Source organism: Bacillus rossius, chromosome 2, assembly GCF_032445375.1.
Source record: "Bacillus rossius redtenbacheri isolate Brsri chromosome 2, Brsri_v3, whole genome shotgun sequence".
Taxonomy (NCBI): Eukaryota; Metazoa; Arthropoda; class Insecta; order Phasmatodea; family Bacillidae; genus Bacillus; species Bacillus rossius.
This window is the reverse complement of record NC_086331.1, coordinates 15,866,684-15,890,284: the sequence shown is the minus strand read 5'-3', so window position 1 is coordinate 15,890,284 and position 23,601 is coordinate 15,866,684. Positions and strand designations below refer to the sequence as shown.

General features: G+C 38.2%; 2 protein-coding genes across 4 annotated transcripts in view; both read right to left on the bottom strand.

Moving 5' to 3' along the window:
- The window catches only part of LOC134529137 (trehalase), a 469,230-nt gene that overhangs the window by 274,000 nt on the left and 171,629 nt on the right, over window positions 1-23,601 (bottom strand). The window lies entirely within an intron of this gene.
- On the bottom strand, window positions 40-23,100 carry LOC134529134 (uncharacterized). Its single transcript, XM_063362905.1, has 2 exons — window positions 8,415-23,100; window positions 40-7,949 (listed from the first exon to the last, which is right to left on the bottom strand). The coding sequence occupies exons 1-2, from the start codon at window positions 8,913-8,915 to the stop codon at window positions 5,298-5,300; spliced, it is 3,153 nt and encodes a 1,050-aa protein (XP_063218975.1). The 5' UTR covers window positions 8,916-23,100; the 3' UTR covers window positions 40-5,297.

The window sequence follows — 23,601 nt, the reverse complement described above, 5'->3', positions numbered from 1 at the left end:
GATAGTGTTAGGATTAGTTTAAATGACAGGATTTCCACATTTAGTAAGTCAAAATTACAAATGTATTTGCAAAGGTAAAGTATAAAACACATTTTACTAAATATTTGTAGCTACATATTTTGAAAAGTAAAACAGTACACAGTTGTTCTCATGAACAAAAGCATTACAAATACCAAAAGCGCACCAAACACTTCTTTAAACACAATATTATTCCCCTTCAAAATTACTTACAAGAAATTGTTTCATACTTGTAATTGAAGTATTTTTTTCAATCATGTAATTATTATAATGGACACCAACATTAAAATCAAAAAACAAAGACCTTAAATTTAAGGATAAGAAATGACAATTACATAAAAATTTTCAGGTAATATATTATACCAGAACAATGTGAACCATTTAACCCATAAAATGTTCTATACACTGTAAACAAATTTAACAACGTTAAGCACAGAATGCAATCATCCACAGAACTTCAACACTCTTAGTAAACCTTGCCAATAATAGTTTTAAAAATTTACAGTAGGGCATTAAGTTTTCACAAGCAGTTAACAAAGTAAAACAAAAAAAAATTTAAAAACTACCAAAATTACGTTTGTAATAAGCTTGAGTCACACTTTTTCCTTTATGTTCGTTCAAAACAAAAAAAAATCAATTCATTAAATTGATATATATTTTATATTGGTTTCACTTCATATTGTTTTGGTATTAAAATTACTCAAAAATTCTTTTGCATTAAGAATTTTATTTTTGCTTTTAACATGTAAACACCTTCGCTGTTGGTAAAACTTTAACTGTGAATGACTATAGCGCTAACATTGAGTAGTACTGTTAAGCTTGACTCGTGTATTAAGACGACTTGTGGTTATCGAAAGAGTGAACTAGGGACCCTTCGGAGCTAGCTTATCACGGAAGGGTAGTGGCCACTGACACACAAGGCTAAATGAAACTAACCAATTTGTACACTATGTAACGTAGTTTTAGGTTTAGTTTTATCTTTCGTTTTGTGTGCGTATTCAATCATTTCGAGTTAAAAAAAAAACCTAAACTGAACCAGAATATAAATTAAATATCAACAACAATATCAAAACTTGTTTTTACCCGATTTTAGAGTACTGGAGTACAAAACAAAATAAAAAATAAATTAGAAAAAATAAATAGGAGTGTGGGGGAAACTCGGCAGAGGTTGGCAATGCCGGGTCCGGAGCGAGGCACTCGGAAACCAGACACGTGGGTTGACAAGGACAGCGACTGTCTGGGCCGCAGACAAGATAAGCTGCGAGTGCTGTGCATCGATCGAGCGCCAGGCTGCGCGCGGCCAAGCCAAGATACCTTCCGAGGCTTCACGCCGCATGTCGTAACCAGAGAGAGACAGAGACGGCACTTTAGTCTAATTTAGTGGGGCATCCTAAATTTGGCTGGTCGGCTACCACCGTTAATTTCGAGTGGACATAGTTAAGCTTCGAAGGTAGGTACGCAGGTAGAAACAACTGTTTATGAACTACCGCTGCACGTGGGAGGAATAGGAGCGTTTGAGCAGACTTGAAACTTAAAACTTTTAACCCATGTGCAAATTAATTAAAGTATCCGTAAAAAAAACACCAGTTTATTCGCCAAGACACCGGATGATTTGTAACAGAGTTCACGAGATTTTAGCTCCATTAATGCTTTGTTTGATGCACAGCTTCGAACGCGTCAAATGTATAAATCCATCCCGAAGTGTGTTTATTTTTAATCCATTTAAAAATTTGTATTTCCTTCCATAAAAATGTCCTAGGAACTGACTATGTTTTGAATTTCACAAACGTAGACATAATTGAAACATTAAAATGCTACAATATAGCAGAGGCATTATTTACATGTTTTAATATCGTGTAAAAAAATAGCAAAAAAAAATTTATAGCAGCCAACAATTAGGAAATATATTAAAAACACTGGAGCGGAATCTCTCTCGTTTTAACAAAAAAATTTTTATAATAATCAGCGAATTAATTACCTTAACAAAATTCCTCCAATAACACGAAGTCTCAGCATATTCTGTGAACCTATTTCGAATACATTTTGATGAAAAGCATCCAAGACAGTAAAAGGCATTTTGAGAAATTACGTGTTTTAAAAATCTTCTCAAATGAATGCGTACTTAGAATAGGTAGGCCGGTAGACGGTAAGTGGTGGTATACAAGCGGTATACAAGCGCCTCCGCACGCCCACGTGACTGCGAGATTCAAAATCAATAACAGCTGCACCAGGCGTTCGCTTCACTGCGGGGCGCTGCTGCAGCTATCCCTTGCGGCTTTACGACCAATCACACCGCCCTGGAGGATGTTCGCCTACACACTCAACTCTGTCCGGATTACAACCGACTCGTGTACTTTACATACTTACTGAAAACAAACGAGCTGGGTGAACTGGCGGAAAAAAAATTAATAAAAAAATTGATTCATTATGAAGGAACCGGGTTCGATTACCACGACAGTTAACCTGAACACAGTTTACAGAAATTATCCATGTAATGCAAAAACTATTTTATAAACACAGTAAATTATGATAGACGAAGCAAGAGAATGTTGGCTATCAATGCGACTGTTCATTGTCCAACATACTACTTCCATGGCTAACTGGTGTTTAAGTTAGAATTTTTATGAAATAATTATTTTAAACGTTATGATCGAGTAAACCAGAGAAAATGTTAAGCCGCACAACATATCACCAACATGAAAAAGAAAAGAAATAAGTAAAAAAATGCCATCGTACTATAGTAAAATCTGTTTTGGCAACAAAGTGACAGCGCATAATCATGATTATGAGTGAGGAAATGTTTGTAGCGATGGATTTTCCCGCAATCCAACAGCTGCCTTTTTAAAAGCTATGTTTAACAAAAATAAGAACTGAAAGGAAATTGTACTGCACCTACCAAAATTTAAACTTTAAGTTTAATCAATTATTAACTGATTTTGTGTGAAAGAGTAGTTGAATCTAAAAATTTTCAATATTTTAATGATGTTAACTACACTATAACCAAAAAGCACAAAAATTTATCCCAGGAGACGATAATGTCGAGTAATAATAATAAAGTTAACAGTTCCTCATTCAATTATGTCAAATTTTCAACAAGAAATTCCTGACAAATCTCAAGTTACTGCAACCAACGTAGCCACTATACACGGTAAATCTCCTCATGGTCGGTGATGAGCCTTGTGTGTCAAGAGCGAAACAAGTACGTGACAAACAGGGCGCAATGTTGCAAGTCCCAACATTTGCTTGTATAAGTAGCCTACCATACCATTAACTCATTTAAACGTTCAGGATTACACAATATCATCCACACTATTCTACATAAAATGAGGTAAGTTGTTCATAATACATTGTTTTATGGTAGACAGTACAGGTTTGGTACACCTGACCCAAACTGAACCCCATAAACCAAATGGCACAAGATTCATCAGTTCGTAACACTAAAAAAACTTCAAGAAATCTCTCATCTTAGTCCTGAGGTTTACTAAATAGACTAAAAAAGTACAGGGTTGAAAAAATAATGCCAATACAACGCATATAAAAAACCATTTGAAAATCACTGGTTTATACCTAAAACTAGTAAAAAGAGTAGCCCTAAATAAACAGAGGCTTCTATTACATTCTCAAAAGAATGGCAATTATGTTGCTCCCTAATACAGGTAGTCCTTTCTACAGTGTATCATAAAATCACATTTAAACACTGCCTATTTAACATTTATATCTGAGACCCTAGAACCCGAGGCTCAAAATCTCTGGGCGATAATTAAAAAAAAGTCCAATTAACTGACTTAACAGGACTAAGATATCCTAGGGTTATCAGAACAAGATTTCAGCACCTTATCTGATAAGTATTTAATGTTTTTATGCTGATATTAGTCAACATTTAACCTTTACAATTTTTTTTATTTATATAAAAATAGCAACATTAGCTCAACACTGAACTCTTTAAATTTTAAAACTATATGGAAATACCAGTAAGCTACACATAGAAAAAAATATTAAAAACTTTTATATTAAAAAGAAACTGCACTTAAAATTATTACATATGGCTATTTTTTCAATAATATGTTGTTTTGATTTTAGTATTTAAATGATGCGTAATTTGGCATCAAGCTAGTAACCAATCATCACAGCACATAATTTAGAATTGTAGGTGTTAACTTCATACTTTAACAAATACACAGAATAGAGAGCAGACCAGACATTCAAGAGTGTCCAAAGAAAGGAGACAGTTTGATCGTTAATTACATTAAAGACTCGAGGCATGCCTGTGTCAAAGTCGCTCCCGAAAACAAGGCAATACTTGGTTGGTGGCACAAATTCACTGGAAGACACTGTGTGTTACATGAATAACTGGTAGGGGAAGATAGCAAGCACTTAGCTTAGCCAGCAAAGCCCTCAGGTATGATTACCGCAAGGATAACAAACATCAGCCTCCAACAACTTGTACTCAATATTTCATCTTTTAATCATTTCACAGCAAAAAATTGGATGGAATGGAACGGAACGTTTGATTGCCATTATATATGGGGTCGGGTATGATAAATGCTTATAAAATTTTGTACCATTCGGACACAACGTGGCAAATCTATGAGTAGACTGGTAATGCTTAAAATTTGCAACCTAGTCTAGTGAAATGTCAAAGTATAATAATTTATTCAAGAAAAGGGCCTGCTTGTTTAACATTAGCCATGATTGATTATTACAGCAATGTTTTCAATATAGAATCCAAACTTTTGGAAATTTCACCAGTACGAACTTAGAATAACAAAGCTATTGGCGATGAATTAAAAAAAGTAGTGTGCTGAAGCATTTCCTAAATTGTTTTGACAGCATACGCATCGAATCTGCGGCTCTTTCCAGCAAATACTGAACAGTATTTTAAATTTTTTTTAGTTTTTTTTAAAAAAAAGAAATATTTTTCATGATTGGTAGCTAGGTTCTCAAATATTATTTCAACTGTTTACATCAATTTTCACATGCAAAAAAAACAAAACATATAATAGTGCAAACTAGGAAACAAAAGTAAATACTAAGTTATTCTCATAACTGGAGAACATGGATGAAAATAATGCACATAAGATTCTTTTTTTAAGTAATGTGTTATCAAACATTGTGCTTATACAGGAGGTAAGTTGTTGTGTAAAGTTATTTCGTCCAGTTTCCACTTCTGTTATTGTTTAGAAAATAATACTGGCAAAGTATTATTATTAAACAAAGACAAAAAGTCAGAAACACACACAATTGGTTGGCTTTTTACTTGGTCTATCTGGCGCACTCATTTAGGGTACCAAATGGCTTGGGGAGCGCTTGGAAGGTTTCAGATGCAGGTCTATATCATCCAGCTTAGTGAGAATCTTCTTCATGTTAGTATTCGTCTCCTCAAGACACGCCAGGAAACGAACTTGCTCTGCCCCCATATTCCCAGCATCTTGCAGCAGTCGCTCTAACTTAGGAGCTAATGTACACCCATTCGGGCGTTCTTCCAGGTTAGCACTTATATTATCTAAACGCGGCAACAACTGCTCAAAATTATTGATCAATCGCTCAGAATTATTGAGCAACAGCTCAACGTTTTGCATTCCCGCTCGCTCTTGCAGTCTAGCATTTTCTGCCTCCATGCGTGCCAACATGGCCCCCTGTCGCTCCACCAACGAAAGCAAATCACTCGCTGACGATTCGGGAAGTATAGGTCTGACTACAGGCTTTGCAGATGCGACAGACCAGCCTTTAAATGACGGCTCACCAGCATCTGACGGTGTTCCTGAAGATTTCCGCCTACGGGATAGGGGCGCAGACTGACTTTTATGTGGTAAATCAGCTGTGGCGATAGACGCGAACGATGTTGCACGAGATAGTCCAGCTGTATATTCTTCAGTAGTTTCCCAATTTTTGTGCGTCTCAGGGGACGAAGGCGGAGAGATAAGTGAAATAACTTCTGGTTCTGAGGTACTCTTTTTTCCGACGACCTTCCTGGGGCGTGGTCTCAGCTTCCGACCATCAGCTCGCGGCATCCGCGCCGGACTCTTTGCCTGAGAGTTTGTTCCGGAGGAATCCTTCTTGGCGGAAGATTTGTGCTGCCCGCCGACCTTCCTGGAGCGTGTTGTCATCTTCCGAAATTTACCTTGTGAAATCCGCGCCGGACTCCCTGCCTGAGAGTTTGTTCCAGAGAAATCCTCGGCAGACGATTTGTGCTGCTCGCCGACCTTCCGGGAGCGTGTTGTCATCTTCCGCCCTTCAGCTTGCGGAATCCGAGCCGGAAATCCTGCCTGAGAGTTTGTTCCGGAGGAATCCTTGGCGGAGGATTTGTGCTGCCCGCCGAACTTCTTGGGGTCTGGCCGTACCTGACCAGCTTCCTGCACCACTAAGGAACTCTCCGCCTGGGAGCTTGTTCCGGAGAAATCATTCTTGTCCGAGGATTTGTGCTGCTCGCATAACTTCTTGGGGTCTGGCTGCACCTGATCGCCAGCTTCCTGCGCCATTGAGGAACTTACTGCCTGGGAGCTTGTTCCGGAGAAATCCTTGGAGGATTGGTGCTGCTCACCAAACTCCATGGGGTCTGGCCGCACCTGACCAGCTTTCTGCACCGCAGAGGAACTCTTCGATTGGGTTCTTGTCCCGGAGAAATCCTCGGCGGAGGATTTGTGCTGCTCGCCAAACTTCTTGGGGTCTGGCCGCACCTGTCCTTCAGCTTTTTGCACATTTGAGGAACTCTCTACCTGAAAACTTGTTCCGGAGAAATCCTCGGGGGAGGATTTGTGCTCCTGGCCGACCTTCTTGGGGTCTGGCCGCACATGTCCTTCAGCTTTTTGCACAGTTGAGGAACTCTCTACCTGAGAGCTTGTTCCAGATAAATCCCCAGCAGAGGATTTGTGCTGCTCGCCAACCTTCTTGGGGTCTGGCCGCACCTGTCCTTGAGCTTTTTGCACATTTGAGGAACTCTCCACCTGAGAACTTGTTCCGGAAAAATCTTCGGCGGAGGATTTGTGCTCCTGGCCGACCTTCTTGGGGTCTGGCCGCACATGTCCTTCAGCTTTTTGCACAGTTGAGGAACTCTCTACCTGAGAGCTTGTTCCAGTTAAATCCTCGGCGGAGGATTTGTGCTGCTCGCCAAACTTCTTGGGGTCTGGCCGCACCTGTCCTTCAGCTTTTTGCACATTTGAGGAACTCTCTACCTGAAAACTTGTTCCGGAGAAATCCTCGGCGGAGGATTTGTGCTCCTGGCCGACCTTCTTGGGGTCTAGCCGCACATGTCCTTCAGCTTTTTGCACAGTTGAGGAACGCTCTACCTGAGAGCTTGTTCCAGTTAAATCCCCAGCGGAGGATTTGTGCTGCTCGCCAACCTTCTTGGGGTCTGGCCGCACCTGTCCTTGAGCTTTTTGCACATTTGAGGAACTCTCTACCTGAGAACTTGTTCCGGAGAAATCCTCGGCGGAGGATTTGTGCTGCTCGCCGACCTTCTTGGGGTCTGGCCGCACATGTCCTTCAGCTTTTTGCACAGTTGAGGAACTCTCTACCTGAGAACTTGTTCCAGTGAAATCCTCGGTGGAGGATTTGTGCTGCTCGCCGACCTTCTTGGGGTCTGGCCGCACATGTCCTTCAGCTTTTTGCACAGTTGAGGTACTCTCTACCTGAGAGTTTGTTCCAGTAAAATCCTTGGTGGAGGATTTGTGCTGCTCGCCGACCTTCTTGGGGTCTGGCCGCACATGTCCTTCAGCTTTTTGCACAGTTGAGGAACTCTCTACCTGAGAGCTTGTTCCAGTAAAATCCTTGGTGGAGGATTTGTGCTGCTCGCCGACCTTCTTGGGGTCTGGCCGCACATGTCCTTCAGCTTTTTGCACAGTTGAGGAACTCTCTACCTGAGAGCTTGTTCCAGTAAAATCCTTGGTGGAGGATTTGTGCTGCTCGCCGACCTTCTTGGGGTCTGGCCGCACCTGACCAGCTTCCTGCACCACAGACAAACTCTCTGCCTGAGAGCTTGTTCCAGACAAATCCTCTGTTGAGGATTTGTGCTGCTCGCCGACTTTCTTGGGTTCTCGCCGCACCTTACCTTCATAATTCGGTAACCGCGCCAGCCTCCCTGCCTGAGAGTTTGTTCCGGAGGAATCCTTCTTGATGGAGGTTTTCTTCTGCCTGCCGACCTTCTTGGGGCCTTTTGTCATCTTCCGACCATCACCTTGCGGCATCTCTGCCGGACTCCCTGACTGAGAGTTTGCTCCAGAGATATCCTTCTTGGCGGAGGATTTGTGCAGCTCGCCGAACTTCTTGAGGACTGGCCGCACCTTACCTTCAGCTTTTGGCAACCGCGCCAGCCTCCCTGCCCGAGAGTTTTTTCCGGAGGAATCCTTCTTGGCGGAGGATTTGTGCTGCTCGCCGAATTTCTTGGGGTCTGGCCGCACATGTCCTTCAGCTTTTTGCACAGTTGAGGAACTCTCTACCTGAGAGCTTGTTCCAGTAAAATCCTTGGTGGAGGATTTGTGCTGCTCGCCGACCTTCTTGGGGTCTGGCCGCACATGTCCTTCAGCTTTTTGCACAATTGAGGAACTCTCTATCCGGGAATTTGTTCCGGAGAAATGCTCGGCGGAGGATTTGTGCAGCTCGCCGAACTTCTTGGGCTCTGGCCGTACCTGACCACCAGCTTCCTGCACCGTTGAGAAACTCTCCGCCTGGGAGCTTGTGCCGGATAATTCCTCGGCGGAGGATTTGTGCTGCTCGCCTAACTTCTTGGGGTCTGGCTGCACCTGACCTTCAGCTTGCTGCTTCGTCGCCGCTGCTGGCGGTGTTGGCATCACCTCCATCTCTTCCTGGGAGGTGGTTTTGGCAGCAGCCTTCTCTGGAGAACTGTCGTTTTTCGCCATTTTCTGCTTATGTGTTGTCTCCTGACAGCTGGCCCGCTTCATTTCTTCATGGATGATTGGTTTTGTAAAAAAAAAAAAATTAATTTAATTCAATCATAATTAAGAAAACAGCTATAACATATCGGTATATAAAAAACTCAAAAATATATATTAGAATAATATAGGTAAAAAATTTAAGCTTAAAATGTTTAAATCTACAAAATATGTTTTATCTTATATTTCCACAATTAACCAATTTAAATTTGAACTAATAATCTAGATGTCTAGATCATAGTATAACTGATTGATTCTGTTTCGAGGCCATGTCTTGAAAATGATCCCATTTCACCATGTCACGATTCAGCTATTATCAAAGTTGGTAAAAAGTGAAGGACAAATGTTCTGGCACATTTCTTTTTCAGTGTCCATTCACAGGTTTATCTGATTGGCCCATGTGAGAATAAATTCTCTGCCGAACCAGATGGTTAGGTGTTTTGCAGGGCTCTGTTGAATTGTCTTGTTGCAGTGTTGTATGCGTTGCAATTTTTTTACAGTCTGTTTTCTATTCTATGACTTCTAAGATAATTCTGTGACTACAGTTCTAATATTTGCTAGGTGTTGAGTTTTGTGAAATGTGTCAGAACCCTAGTTCTTCAGTTGTAAACCATCCTTGATAATGGTTGCAAACAATGCAATCCGAAAAACACGGGCTTATCAATATTTTCAAACACACTGCCTCAAACCAGATTTGTAAAAGTCATTCCACACTGAGACTCCTTACCAGGCCAAACTTATATAAGATAGGCTTACTGCTTTTTTGCCCGAATGCCAGAATTAACTTCCAACTTAATGCATGGTACAATCTCTCGCCTTCACATTCCTCAGACACCGCTTCTAGGACAAACAAGTACTCCTTTAAAGAGCTTTGTACATACCTGGTTTACGAAACACATTAAAAACTTAAAATTTGATTATATTAAAACTAACTAAAAATATGTCTTATTTCCGACCTGTAAAATTTGTGTTATCGTTTGGTGACAGATCAACATACAAATTAGTCATTAAATCACTTGTTACTTGATACACCTAAAGATAATAGAAGCCAATAATACTGCAAACATGGGACCCAGTCATGTGTAGCTAAAATTAAGGTACATTCAAGTGACTATATCCTATTTCTGTATAACACGGTAGAATCTGCCTTGATGTCAAATTAAATAATGCAAATTTTAAAGTCTTGTGAACAGTAAAAACATCTAAATGCATTTATAATTACCTATTTTGTCATAAAATGGTACTGTAGCGAAAGTCCCATAAAGGCACACTGCCAACGAAAATACTGCACTTCAGTTCATTATCTTACATGTAGAAGGGATGAGGCACATGATATTATGGCCACTGTTGCCTTTAATCCTTCAGCACTTTTAGACTTCTAATACAAAATATACAAGCAGGCATAAAGCTCCTAAAACATATTCACATATACGGCCTGATAGCGACATATCGGACGGCTTCACCAACTTATTTAAAACTTGTAGCGTTGCAGAACCCTGACCTCCAAAATAAATAATTTTATTTTAAACTTCTTTTTGTATAGGTAAATATAAATAAGTTAATGTTTTTAGAGTGCTGTGTATGTTATGAGACAGTATAATCAGACGTTATGGCTATTAATATATGTTATTTGCACGTGCTACGTGTTTAAAGAAAATATTTTGTATTTTATTAGACATTTTTAATCATTACTATTTTTTATGTAATTATTCACAAATGAGCCGTTGTACTAGATTTTTGCCGGTTTAGGCCTACTTTTTCAGGTTTTTTCTAAATAAGTTAAATTTTGTAAAGTAATTTGTATTATGATTGCTGTTCTTAATCTTAATTAACGTGTGGAATTATTCTAGAACACGGTACTGTGTCTGGTGTGATGGTTAGAAAGAGAGGCATGAGAGGCCTGTAAGTGTAAGTGAGAAAGAAACAGTGCTTCCCTGCCAACCGAGATAAAGACGGTAATTTCCCCACTGCGTAGGAACTGAGTGATAACTGCTGTCTCACGGTGTGGGAGAGAGAATGAGAATGGGAGTCCCCGATTTCGATGTGAAATTGAAAAGAGACAGATCAAGGGAAGCCCCGAGTTCTGTGTGTACAGGGTTTTTCATGTATTGTAATTTGTTCTCTGATTGGCTTGTATCTGTAAGCGTGAATGAAGCGTGCGTATGATTGGTCGGTGAGGTCATGTGACTACTCCCTGCGTGGAGGAGACGGTGACAAGACTACACCAGTCGTCCGTCGAACGCTGCACGAGTAGGTCGCGTTCGGTGGCTTCTCGCCAAATTATGAAGTAATTTGTTGAACAGATAATTTAACGTTGGTGGTCAGAGCCAGGCCGAGTATTAAGTCAACCTAATTTGTTTTATTTTCTTTCGAACAGTACTAAATTAGAAATTGCGGCCACCTTCGTCGGCGTTCGGCTCGTAGCGAAATTCGTTTTTTCTGGGTGCGGCCCTGTTCGACGTCGCACCATCTTCGTGTACTTGTAATAAAACATTGCTGAAGGACGCTATTTTTTCGTTAATTCTCATCACGCGAACCGCGGGCATTTTTCGACGGGCAGATGTATGTGGAATAAGTGAGTAACCTTTTTTGGAAGTGTTTGGAATCGTTGGTGCATTCTATTGTGAAAAAATAAAACAAAAACTAAAATTGGCGGAACATCTGTTTATTTTTGTATACAACGAACCGTTATAAACTCAACTTCCATATAATTATAAAAATTATCGAATAATAATTGTAATTCAGTTTTCAAGTATTTGTAAAAAATATACAAATGAAAGAACACTAATCAAGTTTTTTAGTAAGTCATTTGAAATATTCAGTCTTCAACTTTTATTTTAAATAAACTAGTTAATATTTCTTTTCCATGCATATAGTTATCTCCCTGACCATGATAAATGCTGTAAATAGGCAATTTTATAGGTCAAATTTTGTAATTATTATCAATGGGTAGCACGAGCATGAAACCCACAAGGAATGAATTTACATACTGCCAGGGGCGTAGCCAGGGGGGGGGGTTTAGGGGTTCGAACCCCCCCCCCCCCCCCTAGCACCAAATCTTTAATTAATTTCTTATTCATCACTCAAACAAATTTCATATTAAAATTAATAAAATTTTTACCATTACAATATTTAAATTTAAGTACCGAAAACTGCTAAAATAGCACTATTTTACACCTTAAAATCCAAATTTTCCCGGGGGAGGACTGCCGGACACCCCGCTTTAATACGGGTGGGCCATGCTTCTTAACACCCCCCATACGCAAATCCTGGCTACGCCACTGCATACTGCGACTGAATATGTCATGTGACCGGTCCATCGCAAGTAATCAAATATTCAGAGAAAAGATCTGAATAACAGCCTATTGGAGGATGGAAGTGAATGTGGCATGGGAGTGAATGTGACATGGGCTGAACAATTTCGATTTGAAGTACAGTTTTGAATTATCTTCACTTCTATCTCTGGTGACCTTCAGAGATTACGATATATAGAGTCGGTTTTGATCTGGAGGCATTGCAACATGTATACCAGGGCTGTGATAAGCGTTATTGAAACTTGGAGTCGTCAGTGTAACGCTTGCCTTTTCTACCAATGGCAGCCACTTGAGTATTCGATGTAACTGATACGTCATGTGGAAATGAATTCCAATATTTTAGGTTTAGTGACCATTTCCCGACTATGTACATGGTCTTCCTTGGTTCCTTGGAATGCTATTATAAATCAGCTCCTGAAATTTGTCCCCATAGATTTCGAGCATCCTGCCTAGGCCAGTATACTATATGGCTACTTTATAATCTTGGACTAAATAACGAACTGGAATAACGAATAGGAAACTGGACTCATTACTGAGGGCTTGGGTTCGAATCTCTTGAGTCCAAACATCCTGATTTCAGTTTACCATGGTTTCTCAAGATCACAAACTCTAGACGAATGTTGGGATAGTTCTTTATGATAGGTCATGGCTGATTCGTTCCCCGATACCTCCGATTTGTTTTGTGTTAGTATCATTCAGACCTCACCATCGACAGAACAAATCAGCTAAATAGAAATAGAAAAAATAAATTTCTTCTTACTTTTACTGATAAGAAATCTTAAAATAGGATGAGCTAGCAGTAGAACAATTATTACAATACAAGATGGGACAATATCCAACTTTGCAGGGATCAATCATCTAAAAGAAAGGGTCACAAATTAAAAAAATAGTAATTGTATTATTTATTTTTAAATGGCGATTTAAAATATGTGTAGAAACATAGATCTACATTTCGTTCGTACCTCTACTTAGAGATATTTTCACTAAACATTGAAAGGGAAAAAGTTACAATTCCAAAACTACACTTGATAACCTTAAGATCAAACAAAATTCTTAATCATTCTAATGCACAGGATTAATATAATACGGCGAGCAATTGTATGAAGGTACACTAATCCAAGAGATAGCCTTTAACTCTCAGCACACAATAGTTATACTAAGAACTAGTAATAAAGGAATTAACCACAAAATATCCTCGCTATGACTATATAATCATTATGCAACAGTGAGGAAAATATTTTATAGTTCATTACAAATGGATACATACTCAAAATTATGCATAAAATTACATGCTCGGACATATTTGTACTGTCATAACAACCAAACAAAATGCAATCTCACTGTCATCACTACCTGCGTAGTTTATCACATAGGTTTTAAATATTTAGAATAACTTTGAGCCTCTATTAGCTCATTTCAATATCAGCAACCTAACAATTGTCCAGAACCTAGAAAATTATCATTGTCAAATTTCATTAAATAAGAGGGAAAAAATCATTTCTGTAGTAGTTATTTTTAAAAGCAGAACTTTTTATAACATGCTACCACGAATACATGCATTATGAAAAATTATTTAAAACTTATTGAGGTAGTCTTCGGTGCATCCAGTCTCATAGGATACCCCACTTTGCTGGTTTTAGTGGTCTTGATTTTACTTAATTTATGAGAATTTTGAGTTTAAATTAGCTCGATGGGAGTGTCGCTCCAATAACGAGGGGTAGTGTCATGTTCCAAAATTATTCAGTCTTGTCGTATTTAACTTCTAGTTTTGAGTCACTGTGCAGTAAGTACTATGAGTGGGCTCCTCAGTTCGTTTGTTGGCCAGGCAGAGCTACTCGGTCTAGTGGGGTCACAGAGCATGGCTGAGCAGATTCCTTCAACACACTGGTCTAAAACGTTAGAGGGTCTAATCAGCTGGACTGGGCAAGGATTACGAAATTCGAGTGAGGCGGCACTGGCTTGTTCTGGAGGACGGATTCCAGCCATTATGCGGGGCTAACTCGGACAGGCGAGGCCCCCCGTGGTAACGAGTCGATAGTTCGCGGTTCGGAGAGTGAAATCGGTGTCGTCGTTGGCTAAAGGCCCCGACACACCTTCTAATCCAATCCGATGTCCTATACATAGGAAGAAAATGGCAAATTGTGCAGCGAGTACGTTGATGGTCCAAACAAAAAAGTTGGAATCAGATTCAGGAGGGTCGGACGTTCTTTCCCATCCGACTAACCGACTTAAGACAGACCCCCTCCACTTTCAACTATACAAAATTCGGAAATCGTCCAAGTTCAATTGCTTAAAAATATCGAATGAGTGAATTTCTTTATTTTCTTTTGCAACTTTTTGGCCCATCTTTTCTAGTGTGGGCTTTTGAAGGAACAAGTGTTGTAATAATATCCCCAATTTTTTTTTGTTTTTCATTTTTCGACATAAACGATGCCTTTACGAGGGTGTAATCAGGTCGGAAGTAGCAGTGGTACTGACTAATGAGATCGGAAGAAAGAAATTGTACAGTATGGATAATGAACTCCTTCCCTAAATTAAGAGATCGGATTGGAAGGTGTGCCTTCACTCGGACGGGGAAACACCAAGAGGTTACAAGTCGTAATGAGTTCGAGGTACAAGTGTGAGATACAGATTTTTCAGTTTCTCAGTCAGGTCAGGAGGAGGCCATCGTAGAGTTCTCGTGTTCGAGATGTTTTCATTAGTGCAGTCGGAGAGGAGTCGCTGTTCATCAGCATGTCACATGTTGGTTATAGACGAGCTGAGGCAGGTTATCAGTCACCAAGAATGTAGTAAGCCACGCATCCTTAGGAGACCAGCTCCCAAAAGGACTTTCGGCCTTGGTTTAGTTACTCTTTAATTTTTAAGATAATTATGTTTAGTAGTTATGGAAAAAAAATTGAAGCTCTCTGTTTAGATAAAGAATTAAATTGGAGAGGCTTATGTAAGGTATAAGTTGGTTGGTAATGATTAATGTGGTAACTGAAGTGAGTGTTTTGTCACTTAAATTATTTGGTGAACATGTAATAATTGTGTTGAATGAATTTTAATTAATTTTAGTATCTTAGATTAGTAACCTCCCACCAGAAGCATCCTTCAATGGATGCGTGCAAAGGCACCAATCCTGTAGATACTGGGTAACTAATCTTATTGAAGCTAAAACAAGTGTGCATCTTTCTGAAGAGTGCTTTTAAAATATGCCTCATCTATGAAAACAGCCCTACTTCTTTATTTGGTCAGCAGAGTACCATTGCTTACTAAAACAAACCCACAGCAACACTAGAATGCCATGTTGCAGTGACTGTTAAAAATCGAACTACCTATTCGTGGGAAAAGTTTTGGTTAGGTGGAAGAAAAATGCTGCACTGTGCTCGCTTGTCTTCAAGAGGTGAAAGGTGTACTACAGCTCACACCAACTATCTGCCCTGTGACGAAGCCCGATTCGCCGAAATGACAGTTGCGACCACCTGGTTCGTTAAGTTTGTGGACACTGTATTTAGCTGACTTCACCGCTCACCGGGAGATATGGCCAGTTAAGGGGAATTTTCGACATTTCAAAGCCCGTCAAGCTACCTTGCTGACATTGTTGCAACCTCTTTACGGAGTATTCTTACCAAACCGCGGCGACCTGCGCACAAAATATGCTCCGAAACTTAATGTGTAAAATGCAAAGTTATTATCTTCCCAGTAGATATTAAAAAATATCTTACAGCTCTTCAAAGGAACTCTTTCGTACCTCGAGAACTATAAAAAAAAAGTGTAAGAGGTCAAGATAACATTTAAAATGAAAAAAAAAGTCTACAATAATAATTTAAAACTAATTTCTACTTAAGATATTATAAAAAAATGTTAAAGAATCGTAAATGTAACAAATAATTTCAGTTCTTTGAATGACTGTGGCAATGTGGACGATGGATTTAAAATATTTTGGACATACAATATTTCTGGTTTATACTGTACATCCTAGGGAAAACCTGACAAATGGAAAACAAACCACGAATAAACAAACACAGAAAAATCAAATCAACCGATGTCAAAGGTTAAGTGCATAGACAGCACAGATCATTCCGTGGAAGGCAGTAGAACAATATCACAGCACAGACGAATAGTTCAAGCTTCGTAAGACAAAACAGCTGCGAAGTTTAGGCAGAGACTGATCGTACCTAATGTTAAGAGCAAAATAATAATATAACTAGAATGTCATTTAATGTATATCTCAGTTAAATACTGTTCAAATAAAAAATAAATTTGCAAACATATTTGCAGCTAGCCATAACACTTCGCCATCAACTCCGCCAGTGTTTTAAAATGGACAGTTCCTCAATGTTCCTGGAAATGCATGTTGAGGTAAGGTGACCATGTTGTACTGACAAAAGTGGTGCGCAGAACCATATTATACGACTGCAATTAAAAACTTGGATTTAAGGAACCTCGAACTGAAATCTCGCACATGCTAAGGTTTTGTGTGCAAGTCTTGTTTCAACCTCGTCAGTATTCCAAAGGCATATGCTGCGATTCAACATGATTTGAGTCTTTTTCAAAATATTTAAACATGCATTATCCCGTGTTCAACGAGGAGTGGTGACGACTTATTCTTAATCTCTGAACAGTACGCAGGCTACCCACTATTTGTTAATATTTAACACAAGTTACATAATCATGCTATGAATAACCCCTATCAATAATACAGCCCTTTCTTCTTCAAATCACACATAATCAAAGGCTCTTAATAACCATCATTTTATTAATCTGGCCAAACGAGCGCCAGATCTATGTGCGTGTGTGTCCATTACAAAACCATAAAATTTTCTTCCACGTCCACCACCAGGAAGAAAAAACTAGGATAATCGTAATCACTACAAAAAGTCACTGTCAACTGTGAGTTCATTTAGTATGTCATTCTAAGGTCAGGTTCCTATCATCGCATCGCCCACATTCCTCGCCTCAGGACCGTGACGCAAAAGTGAGCAAAGAACCATTGCTGACTCGTTTATATCCTCAGGGTCAGACAAACCATTCATGATCAATGCAAAAGTTGAAGTTAAAATCCAACGCCGATGCCGATACAACGCTCACATCCTGGCGCTTTCTACTTCAGTCAAAGATGAAATTCCAGACATTTTCCCTCGCATACTTGTCAAATATGTATTCCCACTCTTCACCAAGCATGCACAACGGCAATGGCCAGTGCATTATACCAGTCAGCTCAAAGCTAACCCACCACAGACAATAGGACTAACGAATAATGAACGGCAATACGCGGTCGATATGGTTTAAAAGTTTGCCCAAGTTAAAAACAAGGCTAACGTTTAGGGTGACTTTCTTATTCAAAAGTTGCACATTGATAAGGAGAGGGCAAGACTTGGGAAATTCACTTCAGGATAAGACAGTATACCGTAAGGGCGTCCACTCCTTAAAATAATGAAGCACACTGGCCAGCAAATTCCGAGAAAAAGCCTTTAAAAATGTTTGCACAGTTTTAATACTAGTGAAGTTAAGTGTCCAACGGCTTTGGTAATGCAGGTGGTAACGTACTTGTTTGTTACCCATATGCTCGTTTTAGATTCTCGATGACGGTCACTATTAATAATAATTAAAAAATAATAAACCTACTGATTACAAATATTAATTTAAATATAAATAATAATATTCTATTATTTATTAAAATTTTATATTATATATTACTTGATATTTAAATTGCAGTAATAAGTCAATCATTTAAATATAAAATGGGTAAAATAATTATAAATAAAAATTATGACTTGTCATTAAAATGTAACTAAAAGTTTAAAAAATTTCCATTCGAACAGTTACACAATATTCTGTTGAAGCCGGTTTTGGCCTGACAGTGAGCAGTTGCGTTTCTATCAGTTTATAGAGTTTATTATTTCTCTGCAATAGTTGATCATGTAAACAATCATCTTTTATTAATTAAGCAAGTTGTAAAAAAATTGTCAATGATTTTATAGTCATCCATAAAATGTATTGATACAAATTTTAACTTTTAGATTATTATAAGCACTATTTTTAACTCTTATTAAGCTCATTTTTATTATTTTATGTACATAGATTGGATTACTACCGTAAATTGAATATCAAATAATTATTAATAAATAATTTTAGTAAATCGAAATTTAATTATATTTAAATTAATAACATTTCCAAACAGATTATTTATTTTAATTATTAATAAAATTACTGCCAGCGAGAATCGAAACCCGAGCGCCCGAGAGGTAAGCAACTACGTTACCTCCTATGCCGCTGCACATGTGGCCAATATGACTTCACTAGTATACAAACTGTGCTTAAATTTTCGAAAGGTTGTTTTTTTCTTTTCGGAATCGGTTGGCCAGCGCGTTTTATTACTTTAAAGGGTGAACACCCTAAAGGTATACACTACCAATACACAAGAGTCGCATCCCGAAGTTAATTTCCCCACATCGTGCTTTCACCTTGTGATTCTTAAAACTCATCGTCTAATACACTAGCCGATTACCGAAATTCTAATTCTTAATTATCAGTTTTAAAATAGCATCCATGACAGGCTAGCTGTACGGCAAGTGGCAAACCAAACATAGATATCAGAAAAAATTGTTAAAATGAAACTTGCAGAAAAATACAGAAGCAGCACCGTTGGTTAGCACGCCAACTCTGAAGAATTCTGGGCGCGGATACCGGGGAAAAAGCCAATGAGTGTTGCGTTTAAGTATTTTTTTTTCACATGATATGTTGATCAGACAAATGTCGATGAAAAGAAAGTGTGCTCATAGTAGACAAAAAGCTGCTGACTAATTGTGTGTTGAGAGCTAAAGGGCTAGAGTCTTAGAAACTTGTCACTGAACCTAGAGGACCCGGGTTTTCCACAGTTTGCCGAAGTCGCTCCAAGTGCATGCTGGGATGGTACCTCACCCTATATCCCTATTCCGTGAAGCTATCTCTAATGACCTCGCTGTCGACAAACGTTGGATCCAAGTAATGAACGAAAGGCTTACTAAAACAGAGTGAGAATGAAAATAAAGAATGTTTCAACACATATGATAAAGACAGTGAGGCAAGTGGCGGGGGCAAATGGGGAATTGGGGTATGTCTCCCTCCCCCAACCCAAGTTATGAAAAATTTGCAATATATTTCGGCGAAGGCGGTGTTATTTTTGTTGGCGCTGGTTGAACTGTCACAGAGCCTTCAACAAGCTACACAGGAAATGACTCGTGAGATTGATAATGTATCAGTCAAAAATTTGAGTTGACCAGTTTTTAGAATACACAAATATAAATTTTATTGGTTTATCTATTTTACCAACATTAATTGACGGCACTGTGGGAAAAAAATCATAAAAGTGCGGGCGAATTGAACATCAGATATGGTTTTAAGTTTAATCGGGACAATGACCCAAGGCACAAATCTTTCATTGTGAAGTTGGCGGTTGTAAAACTGTCTCAAAGTAATTGAAACACATCACCAAAGCCCAGGCTTAATCCAAACGAAAATATATGGACTCACTGAAAAGAAAGTTGTGCAGAGAACCAGTGTGTTCCAACGGATATAGAAAGAAAACTCAAGATGGAGTCATATTCAGGATGACAGCAGAAAAAATTCAAACGTACCAAAACTGAACTAGAATCCACGCTGAAAGAGACGTGCTGCGAAGTCCTAAATTATATATTTTTTTAATTTTGTATTCTTAGGAGGTCCTGTTTATTTAGACATTCTCCCAAAAAAAATTACTTTTAAAATACATTCAAGAAAAGACCTTATTTATATATGTCTTCAGAAGAAAGTAATTATTTTAAGTACATTAATATTGTGTTTGAAGATGGTACACATTAAATACAACATATCTTAGCATTCCACGAGGCCACATATTTAAAAAAAAAAAAAGTCTTGTCACTAAATTCCAGTGATTTCAGTAGACCAATTATAGTTAAATATAGAAACATAATTTATTCAAGAATTCATGTTTCGTAACACTTGATTTAAAACTTTGGGTCTTCAATTTTAAAAATGATCGTTCACTATAAATTGACACGATTGAACAATGCCATAGTATAAATGTGAAGATGAAATATTTTAAACTTATCTCTTCCTTTAAGATTGGTGTCTACTTCTGCTGTTCAAACTTTTTTCAGCTGAGTGTCGTGATATAAAGTCCGCTCCTCAGAAACCTCAAAAAACTAGGGTTCACAGTAATTACTATCGCAGAAATTTCAGAGTCAAAGCAATTCTTCTTTTGGTAAGTAGGATTTTAGAGTCACGACTGTTTTTGAAATTATTAACGAATCTCGTCAGTACTTTCCGAGAAGACGCCAGAAGTGAGTGAGCTGCTTCCAATTTGCTAACTTCTCACCATCATTCCTTAAGAGTCCAAATATCACATATCGCATATTATCCTTTCAGTAATATTACTATACAGAATATGCTCCAGCTAGCATTTAGTTACAGATATTTTACAACTTTTTTCTCGGACCAGTAAAAAGACCTTAATAAGCTGTCCCACCTCAAAAGTTCATGACAAACAGTTGAAGACTTCACCAAATTGAAATAAATCTCGCAGGATTAAGCAGCCTTTATCTGAATACGCTTTAGGCTTAAAATAAGCTCAGTTTTAATAACAGCGGTATTGAAAATTCAAACAAATGCGATTCAGACAATTTTATTTTATTTTAACAGTCTTCATAAACTGAAAATTTTCTTTTACAAATTTATCACAGATTTTTTCAAGATGTTTGTTATTAGAAGAATTAATTTTTTATTACATATTCTACTATCTAATCAAAGATACGTGTGTCTAATAACCACCACCTGATCATTTGACTAGCAGTAGATGGATGCGTGACGAGGCTTTATGAAGCCTGCTGTGTGGAAGCCTACAAGTGATGGGAACGATAGTACCAAGAGAAAACCCACTGCAATTGTCAGCCACATTTCCTTCACAAACAACTGAGACACTCAAAGAGCGAGAAATTTTTCACCTGAATAGTACGTATAGAATGTACTATGAGTGGCACAGCTTGAAATTCATGTTGTGAAGTTTATACTCGTGATTTCCTGAGTCAGATACTTACTTAGCAGCCTCGGATTATTTTAATGTTGCTAAATTACAAAAAAATTATGAGAAGGATCCGATGTAATAATAAGTGCTAAAATTTATTGCAATTTATTTTATAGATTAATCCGATATGCTCTATCAAGAAAGAAAAAGAATTATTTGTGATGATAGTAATTAGGTGTCAGGTTAAGGGATTGGTGAATATCAAGGTGTACAGTAAAAATGTCCACAATTTTAGTTTTGCACTGATAAAAAAATATATAAAAAAGGCTAGTCTAGGTGTTAAACTCGGATTTATTTAAAATATACTGCATGATGCAATGGATGCATGGCAAAATAAGTTCTATTTAATTGGCGCTATTGCAACAGCAAAATCATTGTATTTAAAAATTGAAGCCTGTTCGGCCAGCGACTGTGCGTGATCACAACGCGGAACACCAAACAGGCAGGAACGAAGGGAACATTAGCGCTACAGAACACTCGCAAAGTTTTGACGTGTTTGATTTCGGAGCGTACGGCTCACGACTCCAATCTCATTTTTTGTGGACATCGCCCGGTGCCAGCACACGCACTCTAGAACAAGTGAACTCGGCCATGTGTATAGAGCATCCCACTCTTAGATTGCAGTGTGGAAGTAAATGGGCGCATTCTTTTTCTCTCTAACACACACCGATTGCCGTTAGCACTGTCCTTGTTTCTTCGTGCGTTGTTGCCAAATATCAAACGAAATTTAAAATTTTAATTTTTGGACCAAGCTTTTTTTTTTTCATATTGTATAGAATCAAAATACGCATCAGGCAATGCTTATTTTAAATACTTAACAATATTTTAAGTGTCCGAAAAAATTAAAAAACATAACTTATTCGCTGCGAACTGTTTTGAAGTATTCCGATATGTTTCACATCAAAAAAAGAAAACCTACATGTGTATTTCATTCAGATTTTTTTTATTAGTAAATTAATGCCTTAGGACGCCACCGAACAAATGTTAAGACAAAAACTGTACAGGTTTCACTTAAATAATTTTTTTAATATATTGAAATGCATTTTCTCACAAACTTAAACATCAAAAAGTTGACCCGCGGAAAAAATTTTTTCTATTAAAGATAGATGGGGGACGAAAGCGAGAAAAATGTTCACAATGAATTGAATTAGTTTTTAAAAGCAGCCCCATCTCAATTGCTTCTACAGTTTCCGTGGAAATAGCTGTTAAAGATGTGTCTTGTCATAAGAGGAAACAGGGTCGTGTGTTTAGATAAGTGGTGTTCTGTCCTACAAGCAATTTCAAATACATGGCTTCCTTAGTCAGCAAAAATATTTTAATCGATTCTTGAACATAATACGTAAAATGGATGAAATAAATACGAAGGAATTTAATAGCGATCATGGTACAAAAAATATTTTTCTATCCTTCTCAACACCAAGCATCTTATCAAGCATTGTTTTAGACAAAGTTTTGGAAAATAATTATATTTACAAACAATTTAAACAGATTTGTTAAGGTGTCTACTAAGGAAGTTACGTTTTTTTTTTGTCCGGTGAAAATGTTTTTCGAACCCATGCAGTTATGGCTGGTCGTATCAATAATTTATTTAGAAAACATTTTTCGGTATTAGGTACTACGAGTTATCATACGTTAAAACGGATTCGATATTATGCATATTATGGGAGTTGCGATTTTTCTGTTTTTCAAAAAATCTTCCCCATTTCGAACCAATTGTCCGGATTTTTCCCATAACTTACTCGGCCGAGAATTTCCATTACCGTATTTTATTTATCTTTTTGGACATGACTTGTCCAAAAATATGGCATTTATCGGGCCCATGAAAATGTGATTATATATATTTATTTATTATAGTTTTCTTTTATGTTCTAAAAATCCCATATATATATATATATATATATATATATATATATGTGGGATTTTTAGAACATAAAAGAAAACTATAAGAAATTTTCGTCTACAATAGGTAGTTTTTATTTGAAATTTACATAAAAGTGGCATTATTACAAATTTATATGTGTAATAGTATAAAATATTATAAATTACGATATGATTTCTTAAAATGCTTCTTGTTCGATCCGAATTACAAAGACACGCATCTCCTGAAATTCGTAATGTGTTAGAGATTTGGCAACAGCGCGCGCCATAAGCCGTGTACTGCAATCTAAGAGTGGGACGGGCTATAGTCGGGGGCGGGGCTGGCCTGGCGTCGGCCCTCTCGTCGCTCAAACAACCCACTTCCTGCCCCAGCCCGACACTACCCCACGCGGGCATCACACACTTCCTTGGCTGGCCCTCGCTACAGCATGTCGGGGGCCCATGGGGCTCGTCAAAC

Excerpts from the sequence above, each read along its gene's own strand:
- LOC134529134 (XM_063362905.1), bottom strand. The coding sequence starts at position 8,915 with ATGAAGCGGGCCAGCTGTCAGGAGACAACACATAAGCAGAAAATGGCG. Across the intron at positions 7,950-8,414 it reads TGCAAAAAGCTGAAGGACAT|GTGCGGCCAGACCCCAAGAA; the intron begins GTGCGGCCAGAC and ends GAAGCTGGTCAG.